At 42.8% G+C, this 18,087-nt stretch overlaps 1 protein-coding gene across 1 annotated transcript; it reads left to right on the top strand.

Annotated features, from left to right (window-relative positions):
* The first annotated feature begins 2,363 nt into the window (after window positions 1-2,363).
* Window positions 2,364-4,025, top strand: LOC128771371 (troponin I, fast skeletal muscle-like). The gene is made up of 5 exons (XM_053886790.1): window positions 2,364-2,441; window positions 2,622-2,750; window positions 3,353-3,442; window positions 3,508-3,681; window positions 3,948-4,025. The coding sequence occupies exons 1-5, from the start codon at window positions 2,364-2,366 to the stop codon at window positions 4,023-4,025; spliced, it is 549 nt and encodes a 182-aa protein (XP_053742765.1).
* The last annotated feature ends 14,062 nt before the right edge of the window (window positions 4,026-18,087 follow it).

The following is an 18,087-nucleotide window of genomic DNA, read 5'->3' as shown; positions in this document are numbered from 1 at the left end:
AAAAGCCACACCATGCTTTTTAATGTCTCAGTATATATTCCTCTTCACATGAACCTCTGACCTTTCAAACAGATGGATATTTAATAGTTAGGGATTGATATGGTTTTATGTATGTATTGTCCATCACAGTCCAGTTTCCAAAGTCATGTTGCGACAACATTGTTTGTATTTTACTGTTTTAATTTGCCTTTGTGTTTGCTGAAGTCGAATGATGATACTTGAGTGTGATTCTGACTGGAAGATTTAAGATTTAAAATGTGGAAAAATCCTTTCAAGAACTTCATCAATGAAACAGGCGGAGACACAAAGAAGTCTCCCTCCTCCCCTGGTCCAACAAATAGCAGAATCTGATGTGATATTTCTCAGCAAATACCTTCTTCATTCGAGGAATGTGACTGGTTTAGCAGCCAGATCCCACCTTGTGGTCTTATATACCCTGTTAAAGACACCAGCCCGGGCTGAGGTGCTCCGGTTGAGGGAGGGGGTCCGGGTATATTTCAGGAGCTCGATGCTTCATTGGTCTAACCAGGAATCCATTTCCTTAAAGAGGATCTGAGCATTTTGCTGAGGCATCGTTACCCACCATATATACCCTATTTCATTTTTCACATCCCGTGGCTTTGGCAGTGTGTCGTCTTCTTCCTCCGACTGTCTTCGACCTGGTCTTCCTCTTCGCATAGGTGAGACACCTTCATCTCATTTCTGCTCCCATGTTCTTCACTGCTGCAAAAATCAACTTACTGGGGAAAGAAAACGAAGATGAAACATCCTTTTCCGTCCGGAGTGATGCTTCACCTTTGACCTGCCTCGACAGCCTGAACTCACTTGGGCATATTTTCTGTTGTCGTTTGACCTCTTCTGTGTCGCATTCAAGTGTTTTATGGCCCAGAAGCTGTTTGAAGAAAGTGTCACATGGAGGCGTTTAACAAGACTTTGTTGTCTGCCCACCAACACTGAGAGATTTTTTGTTGAATTCTGCTGATAAAAAAAGAGTTCAAAAATCAAGTTTGGAATTGAAAAGGAAAAAAAAGAGATACTGGTAGAAAAAAATGATTAAAAAAAAATTTTTTTTTCAATCAAAATTTGAAAGAGGGATTTTAAATCAACAGAAGTTTTAGAACTTAATTGTACTTAGTTTTGTTTGTATATAGATTTTTGATTGATTTTACAGATATGTTTTTGTAAAATGCAAACTTTTTTATTTTTCTTAATTTTTGACTTGATGATAACTTATCTGCAGAGCCTTCTTTGTTGTGTTTTTAAATATTCTTCTCATATTCTAATTTTGGATCATCATATTTGCTATTTTCATTTTTCTATTTTTTTCAAACTAATTCATTTGACTTATCTCTGCAAAAAGTTGCTTCCATAATACAAGATTTATGAGGGAAAAGTAACTAAGCATTGCAACATTTAATGAAAACATACAGTTGCAAATAATTTCTATTGTTTTTTGGTTACAATTTGAATTAATTTAGTTTTGTTTTCATAACTGTCAACCTGCTGTGTGTGCTGAACAATTTGTATTCAAATATCCTTTCCATCTGTTGTGCAATTCTGTAGTGATGAGGTCTCTATAGATGTGATTTAACATCAACGCTTCTGTCCAGCTTCAATATGTGGCCATTCAAAGTGTCTGAGCTTCAGTTATTAATAATCCGTCCCAGGATTTTTGGTGGTAAAGTGATCAGAAGCGACACTTGATCTTGCTGCTCCCAGTTTAGTTCGGTAGCGGCTCCTCAGCTGTGGCCCCGGATCCTCTTACGGACTGGACCTGCTGATCTCAGGGAAACTCACTCGAAGGGTTAACAGAGAGTAACGGAAATCAAAATGTTGTTTGGTGATCTGTGTTTTTGTTTGCGCAGGTTGTGAACCTCAAAAACCGCCAACATGTCTGAGTAAGTTTAAAAACTGTCCTCAACAATGTTAATGATTCAAATGGACCAAAACTGGAGGTAGAATTACAGGAGTACCACAGTATTAATAACAAGAATGTGCATTTAAATATAGTGTCAGTGTTTTGTGTACCGTCACATATGAGCTCCTTAAGAGAAAAAGTCAATACACACATACAACCAGTGGTTCTTTAAATGTCAGTTATGTTCCCAACATTTACATTTTATACATAAATGAGTGAAACAACAAGGGGTAAACAACAACAGAGCCTGAATAACACATGAAACAGATACTTAGTCACAAAATGTACCAAGTAAAAAGTGTTTTCATCATTATAATCTTAGTGTACAGTTATAAAGCATGTCCATATTTCAATGTCCTACATGGAAAATGAATTAAAAACAAAGACACTATAAAATGAGTTTAACATTACATGGAGTTTGACTTAAACAATGGCTTGATATATGATGACACAGACTGTGTTTTTGCATGACTTTCACCCCAACAGGAAAAAGATGACCTCCAGCCGCAGGCATCACCTGAAGGTAAAAAAAAAAAAAAAAAATATCAAAACAGATCAAAAAGACCAGTCAGATGGACAACTGACATTTTCAGCTTCAGTAGGATTTAGATTTAGTTTACATTTTAGGTGTTTATGTAGATTAAAGATTACAGGTCATCTTAATTTCGAGAGTCAGATCACAACTGGTGTGTCTGCCCTGCAGAGTCTGATCCTCCAGATTGCTCTGAACTGGATTGAGCAGGAGAAGAAGGACAATGTCGCCGCAAAAGAGGCCTACATGGCTGAGCACTGCCCCCCTCCAGAGTTGAGCGGAGACCAGAACGCCCTCATGGTGAGACCCTGAGATCTTCAAGCCTGAAGTCGACCTCATTCTCAGCAGGACACTGGCACTTTCCTTCAGACGACTGTTAATTCTGTGGAGCACGCATGTCCAACGCAAGGCCCGTGGGCCAAATATGGCCCACCGAGTAATTGTATGTGGCCCACACATGCATTAAACACCTCAATTGGATTGAATACTGAAGTACTTTAAAGTTCAACACAATCTAGATCACTTTGGATGCCTGCTACAGTAATATCCTGTAACTAACACGCCGTTTATTGGAGGCAGATTATACATGTCAAGGATAAACTTCATAAGCTTCATTTGTTATTAATGTAGCAGAGTGGCCATAAAAGTTAAAATCTGACTGCATTTTTATGTTGACCTAACAGTGATAGAATTGACCATGTGACCTTGACAAATCAAGTACGTCACAGACCAAGCTCAGACCACATGGACCTTCTGAGATTGATAAATCAGACTCTGCATGGTTCATGTGGTGAAGGTAAAGTGGACACCACTGACTCCTAAAGACATAGTCAACTTGTGATATAATACAATATAATAATAATATAATAACACGACTGGATCATTGTGTGTTTGTGCTGCAGGAATACTGCAAAAAGCTTCAGGCCACCATCGACAAGATTGACGAGGAGAGGTACGACGCTGAGGCCAAAGTGCAGAAGGCCGACAAGGAGGCGAGTCACAGCACACATGGTGACGGCCCTCCGCAGAATGTTTGACTCACTAACGTTCCTTGTAGATTGAGGACCTGAAGATCAAGGTGGTGGACCTGAGAGGAGTGAAGAAGCCCGCCCTGAAGAAGGTCCGCATGTCCGCAGATTCCATGCTGCAGGCTCTGCTGGGCTCCAAACACAAGGTCACCATGGACCTGAGGTCCAACCTGAAGCAGGTCAAGAAGGAGGTCAAAGAGGAGGTGAGTCCCTGGAGAGCTTTGATCTTCAGTCCATTAGCACGTTAGGAGGAGAATGACATTGGCTATTGTAGTCGTATGATAATTTGCCTACTTGGTTTCCCTTCTGCTCATGAAGAAAGTCACAAATGAGTAGAGCCTCAGTGGAGCAGTGTAGAAGTGAGGAGATCTGGACCTGACCCATTTTCTGTTCTATTCTAAATAGTTGTTAATAACCTGTGTTTTATAAAACGGTGGGAAGCCAACCATGATTTCTTGTTTGTCTCCAGCCCACAGAGGCGGTGGGTGACTGGCGTAAGAACATTGAGGACAAGGCCGACAGGAAGAAGATGTTCGAGACTTCCTAAACTGCTGTCTGCCGTTTTGCTTGTGTTTTTATGAACTCCGGCTGTCTTTACTGTGTTGGTGGAACCAGAGGAAGAGTTCTGGGAGCGGCAGGTTAGGGTGAGTCAGGTCTGTCAGGATATCTAGTTTCTACGTCACTGTCTGGAGGGAGGTGGAGGAGCACCGAGAGGTCGCAGGTTCACACTACCACACAAAGTCTTAAACTCCACACAACATTCACAGACTGAACCAAGATGGAACAATAAAGTTATATGTGGAAGAAAACGTTCTCTTGTCGTGTGTTTTTGTTACCCAGACGTACATTTGAAACATGGAGAGTGAGAGACCAACTCGCTTTATACTCATTCTGAAAAACACATTTGGATGAGCAAGTCTTCACTTCATTATGTTCTTTATTATCTTCGTTCCAATTTTAGTGCAAGTAAATGTATCACTTGATTCTGCCAATGAAATGTCCCCACAAAACATAAAAACATGACATGAGTGTGGGTGGTCAAGTTTTTGCCATACTTGTGAGTACCAAGTCTTGACAAAGCCACAAAGACTTTTTGGTGGCCTGTCCTCTCAAGGTTAAGAGCAGACCTGGACAAAGTGCGGCCCGGGGGCCATGAGCGGCCTGATGCCTTTATTTTCGTGGCCCGTTTGACGTCTATTAACTAATATGTCTTAATTTTTCTGCCTTTTTTTTAAAAATTCATTTTCTTTTAGTCACCACCACCACTTCAGTAGTAAATAAAGCATGTTCTTGTTTTAAGACTACATTTTTCTTCTTTTCATTGCCCATTTTTGTGTTTTTCTTGTTCCTCAAAATACATTGAAGGAATATTGGAAATATATTTTGAAATACAGTGACGTCTAGTCTGTAGATGATTTATATTCAAATTAAGTGCGTATAAAAATATAAGAAATATTTATACTTCTTAATATCCTTAATAACATTTCATCTTCTGAGGTTCATTTTGTCCTTGTTAAAGTGTATATTTTTGATATTTTTCCATCATGTTTTGTAGTCGTCGCTGTCTTTCTTTTGGCATTATGGGCCCTCACAACCGTTACCGTTTCTAATGCGGCCCTTTAGCAAATGTATTTTCCCACCACTGGTTTAGAGGGTTAAAACCTCAGTGAAAGTAGTTCATTATAATTTGGTGCAAGTTTCAGAGACATGGTTAAGGTTGGCCATTTGTATTGTATAGTTAACAGTGAGAGGCTGGGGAAAGCATGATGTCAATGAGAGGTCCTCACAGAAACAGTGAAACAAACACAGGTGTTTTTGTGTGTGTGTGTGTGCATGCAAGTGTTTGTTTTACAGTGTTTATTAAATATTGTAATAATACCAGTGTACTCGAAGCTCAAGTTCATCTCTATCCATTCCAAAGTTTTTTGAGACCAGTGACTACCTGCTTCACAAAAAAATGAATTAAAAATAATGCTAATAATACTAATAAATCATGCCTAGTATTGTTTACTGTATGTTAATGTTTTTAAAGGATCAAAATATTTCCTTTTTAATCTTTGTAAAATACTATTAAATTTTCATCAGTTTGATGAAAAACAATACACAGCTAAATATTACGCTTCAAGATGCTGTAATAGCTAGAATTTTCATTAAGCATTTTAAATGTATTTGTCATGCATTGCCACCTCCTTAGCACCTTTATATATATTAATATATATATATTATAATATAGTACAGTTTCAGCTCTTGCAGAGGTTTCATTGATAATAGCAACTGCACTAGTGGTTCATTGGTAAAGTAACATTTAAACGTGAGAAGGTTTCTGAAAGTCGATCACAGGCTGAAATTAAATGTGCGTGAGGGGATTGGGTCATAAGAGGTCATGAACTCACTCATGCATCTTTCCCTCCGCACCAGACGTCTCCCCTGATCTGAACCCAAACCTCCTGGTCATGAAAGGTGGTTGGCAGACCCAAGTCCTCACAAGGCTGGCAATTTACAGCCAGGAACACACTGTGACTCTCCTTACAAGGGTCGGCGAGGCGTCGGTGGCTCCAGGGAAAGGGACCTCTTAGGTTTCCTCCTCAGCTAACTTTAACTTCTCTCCGGGGGAATCTGAGCAGGTTGCTGACTTATTTGGAGCTCGTGACCTCACATAAAAACATAAAAAAGGAAGAGCGTTTCCAGCACATTCACTGCTTCCTCACATACACTTTTGGATTTTGGGGTCATTTGGGTCAATTATATTATCTTTTTATTTATTTAATTATTTTTTAATGCAGCAGTCCAAAGGAAAATCACGTCTATCAACAGGTTAACACGAGTGAGCACAAATTGAATTTTCTTTTTCAATATGAAGACATTAAAACAAGGCATCAACGGCCATTGGATCTAAAAGTAACAGAACAGACATGTCAATTGTGATATAGTTGGAGTACTCCAGTTGTATAATTCCTCACTGCTTCCAGCTGAAGTGGCACTGGCTCTGTTGGCTTTTTTGCTTGCTTCGATTTGGAAGAGCGGCTTTCAGATAATATACATTTAGACAAGGTCCCGCTGTTATTCAAACACTACTAAAAAGAAAGAAGGAAAAAAGTTATCGTGACATGCTACCTTTTATCTAGAACAAACGATACCATCCAGTTGAATTCATCTCTGACCGACGTCACAGTGCGACCACTCGACACCCGAACCGACATTCTGATGTAGGAACTTGCTGAGGGGGAACCATCCGATCAGGTCATATCTTTCTGCAGTGCTCACAGTCAAGGGGGCAGCAGAGGTCATGGCATTCATCAATAGGAGCTGGATTTCATTCACGTTCAGTCACTTAGTTGTCAGGATGTAAGGTGAAAGATCATGCTGGGGACTGTTCATGTCCAGCTTTGACCGGCAGGGGACGTGGTAGTTCTGTTTATGTTCTCCAACCTGTCGACTTTTTTTTTTTTTTTTTTACATAATTCAATACATAGTAGTGCTTTCACCCCATTACTACTCAGCTCAGATAAATCAAATTGGCAGTTGGCTCGGGTTTATGTTAATTGAGTTTACTTTTATTGATTTCTTTTATATGTGTGGGCGTGTGTGGATTTGTTAATGGTACTTTGTGGGGACCAATTCCTGACAAAGCACTTGCTGGTCCTCACAAACCTCAATTGAAGATTGAAGACTTCAAAGGAGCTGCGTCGTTATAGTTAGGTTTAAGTTTGGTTCAGAGTCCAGGTTCAGGTGAGCCATGTGTTTTGGATGGTTGGGTTTAGGGTGAGAGGCCGGGGAAAGGGTGATGCCAATGAACAACCTCACAATGCCCCCACACGGATAGAAATACAAACGAAGACAAATGTGTGTGTGTGTGTGTGTGTGTGTGTGTGTGTGTGTGTGTGTGTGTGTGTGTGTGTGTGTGTGTTCTTGTTGTGACCAATTTTGGGGGAGGGCACCCCCTGTGGGTCCTAACAAGGTTAAGAGTCAATTTGAGGCTGAAAACTTCAAAATTTCCGGGTGATTCTAACTGGGTGTGAGTTTGGTTCAGAGTCTGGGTTCAGGTTAGTGTTTTGGATGGTGAGGCGGAAGGGGAGAGACTGGGGAAAGGGTGATGTCAGTTAGGTGAACTTGTGGGAGCCAGTTATTGGAAGCCTTGTTGCTGCGTGGGGACCTTTTGGTCTCAAGAGGTCTCGAGTTTAAGTGTCAACTTGTTGAGATTGGGCAGCTTCATGAGCTCAATCTCAACACCATCAGCAGGAAGAGACGCTTCGACCAGGAGGAGGCTGCACGCTGCTCCCTGTTAGCTTTATCAGACGTGAAGAGTGGCGCAGTTTACCTGTGGGGACCCCACAAGGCTCAGCTCCAGTTTGAAGGTGAAATACAGTATAGGTTTGTGCACATGCTCAGGTCTCAGTGTCAGTGATGAGGTTTCAGGAGAACCTCTGTCATGCACGCCAAAAGTCATCCCTTCCCCCCAGAACTATTGGCAAGACAGCAGATCGGTTCTCGGAACTTCGTCTCATCTAGTGTCTTGCTAACAGACATGCCCGCGCGGCGCTTCCCAGTGCAGACACTAGGGAGCAACGTGGTAGTTCTGTTTAGGAGGAGGGGTCTGAAGTACTGAGCCCAGGTCAGCAGCTGAACCCAAGTCATGACGGCATTTAATTTAGATTTAGACCTAAAGATACGCATTACACAACTTCTTTTTTTTTTGACGCTCAGCATTCACTGTGGTGTCAGCAGTTGCGGTCCTCGGCTGGATGACTCTCCAGGTGAACCTGCCTCGCCTCCCACCGAATTGAATCAACTAAACTAGCTTTTTTTGAATGACAGCGAAGGCGTAGTGTTGCGTGACATGGAGGATCCTGATCCGAGTCAAAGCTGCGGTATCAAGGCTGTGATGCTCGGCTGAGCACCAAGTCACCTGACTTTGCAGTGGTGTAATGGTTAAAGCACAAGGTTGTTGCAACTTGTGCATTTATTTTTAAATTAATGCATTTCACAGCGATCTTGTTCCAAAAAACAAACTATAAAGCAAGGCATATTAGTGTGTTTTGAACAACCAACCAATGATCCCAAAATATCCAAAAGAAACGTATGAATTTCTCTCAAGACCAGTTTAGCTCCTCCTCCCTCCACCACTGGGCAGCACTGGACTCACCATCTGCAGCGACACCAGAGAAGAGACACGTGTGTTGGGAAAGACCCTGATCTCCATTGGTGAGTTCATGTTCCACTCCTGCTGTCAGTGTCAGAGCCTGACAGACATAAACAGTTCCCATGATGCTTTGCTGTCCAGTCAACCTATCACAGTGGTTGACTGCAACAGCATCTGGACTCCCCAAGAACCTATGCCAGAATCCTGAACGTTTTTAGTTGCTCACACAGTAGAAGAATAGTGGTCGTAGCAGTGTTTCGAGAGAGAGTGACACCACAAATGGAGAGAAGTCACACTTGGTACGGTCACATGACGCCTCAGAAAAGCCACTTGGCCCGACTGCTGGAGAGAAGTTGGAACTTCTCTAAGTCGGACTCCACCACCAGGATAACAGCTGACTAAGCTAGCATGTTGCTAGGAGCTGGACTATGAGCGGACTGATGTGCGGCTGCGTGCTCAACTCTTGGGATGGGAATTGAACGCTTTAACAATTCCAATTCTGTTTTTGAAACAGCTTCATGATTCGGCTCCTTATCGATTCACAATGGGGGAAAAAAAGGAAGAGAAATGGGTCAATTAATATCAGTAGATTTGGGTATCGTTTTAGAAGAGAGCGATTCCATTCCTGATGCTACTCACTGAAACTGTTTCCTAATGATTGTCAGTTTTCAAAGAGTCAAATCAGGATCAAACACAGACACACACACACTCTCCTCTCCACCTCACTCTTCGCCAGTCTTCACGTCTGATAAAGCTAACAGGAAGCAGCGTCCTCCTGGTCGAAGCATCCCTTCCTGCTGATGGTGTTGAGATTGAGCTCACGAAGCAGCCGTCAGACTCAAGTCTCTCAGAGAAGGCGACATGGCTGCACGAGTGCTGCTGCTGCTGGTGCTCTGCTCCAACACCCAGGGTGAAGTCCTCATGAGAGCAGGGGAGTCTCATTACTTCTTCATGGACGACAAGGCCGACTTCTGCTCCGTCTATAGATGGGCCACTGAGGAGAAGGAGCTGATGTGGAACTCTTCAGGCTACGAATATAAGATAGACATTGTGGCTGTTTCCCACTCGGGGCAGTACCAGGAGCAGTGCTGGACTCGGGGCAACCGGACGCTGGTGAGGAACTCCACCCTCCTCGTCTGTGGCACAGAGAAGATGAGGGTGCAGAGTTTGAGGCTGGATGCTGGACAGAGAGTGGAGCTGACTTGTGACGGCATGGGACCAAACCAGAGTGTTCAGTGGGCCTTAGACAGCTTCGGAAAGTTAGAGTTAATCAATGAGGAGCACAAACACCACCTGGTGAACTCTTCTCTTCTGCTCTCAGCCCCCAGGCGTTTTGATGTCTTCTCCTACTCCTGTCTGGTGAAGCAGCAGCACAGGTGCGATGTACTCACACGCTTCATTGGTGATGTACAGCAAGAGCCTATCCTCCGGTCAGTGGGAGAGAGTCTGGAGCTGCACTGTTCTGACAACAGGACATACGCAGGACACGAGCGGTGGTCGACTAGTTCAGTGTTTCCTGAGCAAGCGAGGCTGAACTCCACTGTCACGTTTCCATCTCTGACGTTGAACCACTCAGGTCGCTACAGCTGTGGCTTCGGTGATCGTCGTGAGGAATATCACCTGTATGTGTGTCCTGAGTCGGAGCCTCCTGCTGTGCAGCTCTTCACCGGAGGGGAGAACCTCACTCTCCCTTGTGGGGACTGGGATCAGACTGATTGGGTTCACTGGTTCATGAGGTCCAACAGAACCGTGGGCCGAGTCTCATATGTTTGGCATCAACTTCCAGACAACATGCACCTCTCTGATAGCAACCTGGTGATCAGGAACGTCTCTCTCCAGGACAGTGGACACTTCTGGTGTGTGGTTGAGAGAGGTGACTTCTGTGTGTTCAGATCTGAGACCCTGGTGATGTTCGGGGAGCCAGAGGTGGATCAACTCCTGCTGAGGTCCGTGCTGCTCAGTGCTGTGTTGCTGATGATGCTGTGTGTTGTTGCTGCTGTGGAGGGGGTGGTGTGGAGGGGCAGGAGGAGAGAGAAGGTCCCAGCACCTGTGGAGGAGATGGAGATGTCCCAGCTGTCAGGCGCGCAGGAAGAGGCTCCGGTCTGAGCCACCATGATGCTTGTAAATAACCGCTGACCTTTGACCTCTCTGATGAGTGTGCTCTCTTGTTGGCCTTCAATAAATACACCATGCTTCTGAAACACTCTCTGTGTCTTTGTGATGCACACACACATAGGGTTGTCACACCATCCTTGTGGGGACCTCCCCTGGCCATCACCCTTTCCCCAGCCTCTCCCCCTAAACCTAACATCCAAAACACATGGCTAACCTGAGATGATCATGGACCTCAGGAGAGTCACAGCTCCTCTGTCCCCTCTCATGCTGGCTGGTTCGCCCATCGTGGACTCCTTCTGCTTCCTGGGAACCACCATCACCAAAGACCTCAAATGGGAGCTGACCATCAGGTCCCTCATCAGGAAGGCCCAGCAGAGAATGTTCTTGTTGAGGCAGCTACAAAAACTGCGACTGCCGACAAAGTTGCTGGTGGAGTGCATCGCATCGTGCCTTCAGAGTGACCTCTTTAGGACTTGTATGTCTCCAGGACCCAGAGACGTGCAGGTCAGATCAGTTTGTTCCTCTTCCCTCTGGCAGGAGGCTACGGTCAATCCAGAGCAGAACCTCCCGTCACAGGAACAGCTTCTTCCCCTCGGCCATCAGACTGATGAATTCATGAGCAGCACTTGTTGTTTGTGGATTATTTACTTTATTTTACTGTACTTTATTTTACTATGATGTTTTTGACTGCACATTTTCCAAAGCACTTTCCTAGTTGGTGGGATCCCCACTGACCATGTCAACAGATCTGATTCTGATTCTGAAGTGGGAAAACATATGGATGAAAACAGCACAGTTCAACACTTGAATGTCAATAAAACGCCTGTCATTGTCATTGGTCTGATGTGACGTGGCTCAGTCTTGGCAGCGTGAAGCTTGTTTGCCTGCAAAAGACTGAGCTTCAAAACAATGAACTTTTGAATGTGTTTGTCACGACAGCAACCACAGTCCTGGAGGTTACTGTTGTAGCCGCTTCTTCACGTACATCCACTGCACCGACATGTTGAACTGTTGACCCCCTTCAGAAGACCCTCAGGTCAGCTTCCATCACGTCACTGATGCTACCCGGCCGCCTCATGACTGTAACCCAAGCACGTCCTACTAAGTGACCTAGACTGTAAAGTCATTTACTGTTATTACGTCCAGCCTGCCGGGGGTCATCGTAAAAGTTCAAGCAGTGTCGTCAGCCTAAGTAGCTGCTTAAAATCCCATTAACGTCGCGCTGATACATGTGGTTTCACTTTCATGCACATGTGAGAAAACTGTTTTCTTCTCTTGACTCTTCTCACTTCAGTCGTTGCATTTTCATTTTCTCCTTGAAAATCGGTTTTAAAATCATCATTATTAATAGCAGTGTAATAAGCACTAGGTTATAAGATAGATTGGGAGCAAGTTATGAGCTGAGATGAAAACAGTGGAAACTTGATGTTGCAATCATGCTCAAAATTCAGCTGTCACCGCAGGGTCAGACGTGACACGTTCAATACGTCTGTTCCATGTCAGCCTCACAACTAGAGCGTGTATACTAGAGCAGAAAAAAGAGGCCTCAACTATGACATCAGTTATTCTGAATTGGACTCTTCCCATGCTCCCTTTTCTTCTGTGACATCAACAAGACTGTAATACATCGATTGACATGTTTGTTGGTCCAAGATACTGAGAGACGGAGCAGCTACAGATAAAAACCAAATGACCTCACATGCCGTCGATGCTCCAGATGCAGCCACCTAAGACGTGAAATGAAGAACCAAGTTTGTATCAAATCCATGACCATCCCCTCTGAATCCTCCCGTTTAACTCACGCAGCAGGAATGCTGCTTTTATGAACCTGCATTCCTCCATCTGTGCGCGGAATCACCTCCATCCGTGCGCCGGGTTTGCCACGTGTTTCCGACATGCCGTAAAGCTCCTGCTGGGGGCTGTAAAATGACTTCAACATCACCGCCGTAAATAAACCATGCTGACCAGAAACCTCATAAAAAGCCTGAGGAGGAACAGCGGCGATGACTGAGCTGGAATGCTATGCGAGCGCTGGTTAGTGATCCCGCCGCTCTGGTACAAGAGGAGTAATCCGTCCGTTAAACAAACAATCATTTAGTTTGCAATGAAAAATAAATATTTTCCTGAGTTTTTTCCTGTGGTCACACTTCAAATGAAAGGCAGATTTCAGATTGAAACTTGGTAATGACCTGCTGTCAGCAGTGCTCTCTAGCTGCCGGGGCTTCTGGGAGGTTGAGGAGGTCATAAACAAAGTTCGTGCCCATTAATTCAGCCTCGTGTCTGCCATCGAGATGATTATAGCGTTCCTGCAGAATTGGGGGGGTTTACTCTGCAGATACTTTCAGGCTTAGGCAATACTGAGCACGACTCTCCAGGGAACTGGCCCGGCTCGTTTCAACTCTGTGGTGTTACAGTCAAGCAAGCCTATTGCACCCAGTGGACCGCAGAGCAGAGCCGGGGTATCACAGATACTGCTTCTGTCCGACATGTACAGTGAGAGGCAGCGGTTCTCAACCTGTGGCCGCTCAGGAAGCTGCTCTCCATAGATCACAGGCCTTGGTAAAGCAATGTTTGACGTTACATTAACAACACACTTTGTCAGCATAGACACACAAAAGCTGATTTATAGTTTTATTAAGCCTCACTTGTCATGTCCTGCTTTTAATTTGGTTTTATTTTGTTGTCTAGCTGTGTCTGTTCCCTTCACAGACCTGCCGCACAGCTGCTCCACAAGATCTCGTCACTTGGCTTCTTCCTCAGGTGTCACTGGCTTTTGTATTTTTGTTTCGTGGTGGCATTTCTCTGGCTTGTTAGTGTCTTTATCAGGACCATTATTCACCCTTCTTTCACTTACTCCCCTACTCTATCCTCGTCCATGTTTCTTCCTGTTTTGGCACTGGATGTTTCAGGAGTGAGATATTCAACTCTTTCTTTCTTCTCCGTTGGATTCATCTTACTTTGCGAACAGAGATGTCTGGACTCCTTGTTCACGTCAAATCATTGTTTAATCTTTCTGTTGTGTTGCTGCTTTTAGCTATGACATTTGAGATCAGTCTTTCCTGAATCATGGTAAAGTTTTCCACTTTCACCAGGGCTCATCACATGACCGTCTTCGGGGGACGTTTTTAGAAAGTTCATGAATCCAAACATACCCTCAGGACCCAAAACACAACCTCGACCTCTCCGTGACTGGCGTAAACAAAAGGATAACATATGATGAACTTATCATTGTCAAACACTTAAAAGTCTGCAAATGTGGCTGAACAAAGGTTTTTACCAAAATAAATCTTTTACATTTAAAGGAAAAACAGCAGGAAGAAAACCATAGTCTGAGAAAACAAAATTGAGGACGCTGATATATATATAAATATTTGAACTTAAAATGTAACACGGGAAGCATTTTTCATGTGTTTCTTATGTGAGTGAGCCTTTAATATAATCTATATTTGTATATAATTAATTTTATTACTTCACTTCCATAAGTGCAATGAAACAAGTGATTCATTCCTTTTCATGTGCACACATTTCAATATATATCAGCATATTTCTTACAAGAAATAAATTAATTACTTAATGATTTAATGATAAATAGATCCCGAAGTAAAACTCAAATTAATAAATGATTACATTGATTTATCTTTTTTCATGTATTATTTATAAATGTATTTCCACTTTTATGCATGTATTGTTTATTTTAATGTGTGAATCAATAAATACAATAATACAAAATATATTAAATATAGAGAACAATACATACATACATGAACATAGTTTTGCAAATGAATTTATTTTTTTATTTCTGCAGTGGCTTCTGTTCTTTAATGTTTCTCACCTCAGCTCAGATCTCCAAGTTGTCTAGCAGGGATCTTTGTTTATGATATGAGTTAACACAACTGTTGAGTCATGTGATCGATATGACCGTGTGCTGAGACCCTCTGAAGTCACATGACATAAGCTCCTGGAGGTGAGGACTCACTCAGTGCTGTTGTAGTCAATGCAAATGAATTGGCACGCTGAGATCTGACTGTATATGATGCAAGAGAAAATGAGTCACTGTGAGAATGTTTCATGCCTCAGAAGAGAATGTACAGTCAACACTCTGTTGAATAGAGCTCCAATGACAGCACCACGCCAGGAAGTGTCTCACAAGTATCTGCTCCTCCTGCTGAGGACACAGGGCTGGAGGAAAACATCTTGAAAAAGGATTCCTTACCACTCCTATGTCAGCAGATGAGTGTTGGCATGGAAACGCTCCTTCTTTACCTTCTCAGGCACATGAGTGATCTTGTTCTGGATGGACCGGGCCGCAGGAGCGCCAGCAGCATGAAATTTGATGGCATTAACTGCTGTTTACCGTTCACAGTCCAGATCATCTGGCTCTCCACGTCAACCTCAGATCTGCTCCCTCGGATCCTCTTTCCTCTCGTCAGCATCTCCTCAGGCGGATTCTGTGATTTAATAATCCAGAGTAACTGGATCGCCACAGATATTAAGACTTGCCTTGTGCAGCTGTCTTTTCATTTGAAGTGAAACAAAGGTCTCATTTAAGGTCGAAGAAAATGATACGTGTGACTATGTAAATCAACTGGGGTGGACAAGAGAGTTTCCAAAGAGCCACCTCAGGCGTGTATGAATATGAAAATAGGTCCTTGCTGTTAAAAATAAAATCTCTGTTGGAGAATGATGAAGAGAACAAGTTTAGAATATTTAAGTGTCAATGCAGCCAATGATATAATGAACATAACAGCAGGAACTGCCATACATCAGTTTCCTATTTCACGCATAAGAGTCGTGTGATTTAAACTCATATTTGAGATTTTGTTAGTAACAGAATTAATCCTGATGATAATCCAAAACCTCAGTCTGAAATAAAATCCACTTCGCAGCCAAAAGCTCATTAATCCTTTGATGGAGCTGATGTTTTCTTGATTTAAAATATAGGTTAATTTTTGTTTAATTTTTTTAAAACAACCACAACAAGTTTGTATTTATATTTTGAAATATAACTCTTGGTTGAGATCCCACTGCTGACAATGACCCGCACTGACCGTGGTCCCTGAACCATTTCAGTGTCCCATAACAGATTTTTTCATCTAAAAAATGTGTACACTCTTCCTGTGAGTCTGTGCGGAGACGAGACGCTCTGGATGGTGTTGACGCGACGCGTCATTAGATCACACAACTGGCCAAACCTGAATATTAGCAGCGCTGCCGTCATCACACAGATCAGACACCTGTGTGTCGCTCCTGAGTGAGTCTGTCTCAAGATGACGCGGAGGCTGTGATCCATCATCCATCACCAGAAAGCTAAATGTTGTAAAACTGTTGTGTCACTGAGGTGAGCAGAGTGATCGACCGTGAAACAGAAAATCTCTGCTCTGGCAACTTTTAATGGCACAAGTGGGGTTTCATATTTTGAATTGCATCAATGAAATCATGAATTCATCCAAATAATGCAGGAAATAATAGTAAACTGTTTTTCCTGGGGATATTTTCCAGTGCACCAACTCCAGCTGCACAACATGATGCATGGTGGTGTTGTCACAATCATCCATGATGAAGGAGACTGGATGAAATTACACTGTTGGAAAATTGCAATTATTTATTATTATTATTATTACTACTACTACTACTAATAATAATAATAATAATTGAAACAAAAAGAATGTTACAAAATTACAAAACCGTTTTTAACCACTGGTTCACAAAATATAATCTGTTGGTCTGAGAGTTCAACTGAGTCAAAATAAAAAATGAATTCATCAGTTCAGTTTTTTTGTTCTTTTTAGACGCCATGTCAAACATGAAAATAACTAACCTATGTGCTGCTGTTTCCATCTTTTTTATGAAGATGAACTAAATTTTCTTGTTTTCTTAAATTGATAAACCCGACTTGTATGTAATCTAAGTGTATGACTTGAATAATGTCTTGTTTTAATGAGGTTTGTAGATCTGCACAGGTACAGTACTATAACATGTGGTGAACGTAGTCACGCTGTTTTGCTCTTATGATGGGGGGGATTGTTGTTTCTGACAGGATGGAAACAGCCACGTTGGAAATATGAAATGACCCAGTACAGGCCCCAGTAACTTACCACAAAGGCAGAATCCAGCAAGAATGCATCAGTTTGATTTGTCTAGATGAGCAACGATTTGTGGCGTCGGGTGTAGAGAATGCAGAAAGGCTTTCAGGGTCACAGGGTCAAGATTCCCCCAGCGCCAAGTTCCTCTTATCTGGATCAGAGCACTTGGACCGTCACACAAGCAACGGCCAACTTTAGGGGCTGAGGGCCTGAATTTAATCCCACCTTGACACTTTCATCTCATGAACAAAAAGAAAGAAAGAAAAAAAACAGCATAATTTATAATATAATAACAAATGCAAAACTATCATCCATCAGCAGGAGGAAGGTTGCAATCCTCCAAGCATCTTCACTGCTGTTTGGCTGACTTTGTTGTGCCCTGCAAAGCTAATACAGCTGAGAGAATGTCCGCAATAACGCCAGGTAATCTTTGAGCCAGAGACACTGGCTGAAATATGTGTTTTTCCATCGAAACCTGCCGTCAGCCGATAACGGCAGGCAGCAGAAACCAAACAGGAGCTGTTTGTTCTGACCGAGAGAGCGAGTGAGACGGTGAATGAAAGTGACGTTGAAGGGTCGCTTGTTGTCCGGCAGGCCGACGAGATAAAGACCTGCTCTGTGTCACGCTCAGCTGTCGAGGCTTGACATTCAGGCAGTTATCACATTGCTAGTTTCATCATGAGAAACACTTTTCCTGACGTTATGGTCAGGACCTGAAAGAATATATATATATATATATACATACATATGTAACTTTAGAAAACAGTTGCTCTTTTTTTTCCAAATGAAACCCTCATACGTTCTTGTCAGAACCTGTCTTTCACCCTCACAAAATAAAATCAAAGACCTTTTGAAAAAAGACAAGCCAGAGCATCATTTCTCCTTTAAGAAAGAGAGCATTCACATATGCTCATCTGTGTGACGTATGTTGTTGTGGATGCAGCAACACGGAAAAACAAAAAAAAAAAGCAGCAAGTGCCAAATCGAAGTGTGAAGCCAAATAAAAGTCCAACTATGCAACAATACTCCGTTTCCATTCCATTCTCTGTGTGCAGGATTAGCCAGACAGCAGGTCACCAGTGAATAACAAGTCAGCCTGACTGAAGTGTCACTACGTCCTGAGACACAAGTGGGCAGCAGATGAAAGCCATATCTGCCTGATCTTGTGACTAAATCCGTCACTATGCGAACTTCCAAAAACAGCAGCGATCGACCGATACTAATCCTGAGGAATGGGACATAACCCGTACATGCACCCTCAGTTGAGAGCT

This window comes from Synchiropus splendidus, chromosome 14, assembly GCF_027744825.2.
Source record: "Synchiropus splendidus isolate RoL2022-P1 chromosome 14, RoL_Sspl_1.0, whole genome shotgun sequence".
In the NCBI taxonomy this organism is placed as follows: domain Eukaryota; kingdom Metazoa; phylum Chordata; class Actinopteri; order Syngnathiformes; family Callionymidae; genus Synchiropus; species Synchiropus splendidus.
Note: the sequence above shows the minus strand (reverse complement) of the source record. Positions and strands in the feature narration are given on the sequence as shown.

Bases quoted from the DNA above. Each gene is read 5' to 3' on its own strand.
- LOC128771371 (XM_053886790.1), top strand. From the start codon at position 2,364: ATGACACAGACTGTGTTTTTGCATGACTTTCACCCCAACAGGAAAAAG. The intron at 2,442-2,621 runs GTAAAAAAAAAA...TCTGCCCTGCAG, and splicing joins GCCGCAGGCATCACCTGAAG to AGTCTGATCCTCCAGATTGC. The intron at 3,682-3,947 runs GTGAGTCCCTGG...GTTTGTCTCCAG, and splicing joins AGAAGGAGGTCAAAGAGGAG to CCCACAGAGGCGGTGGGTGA.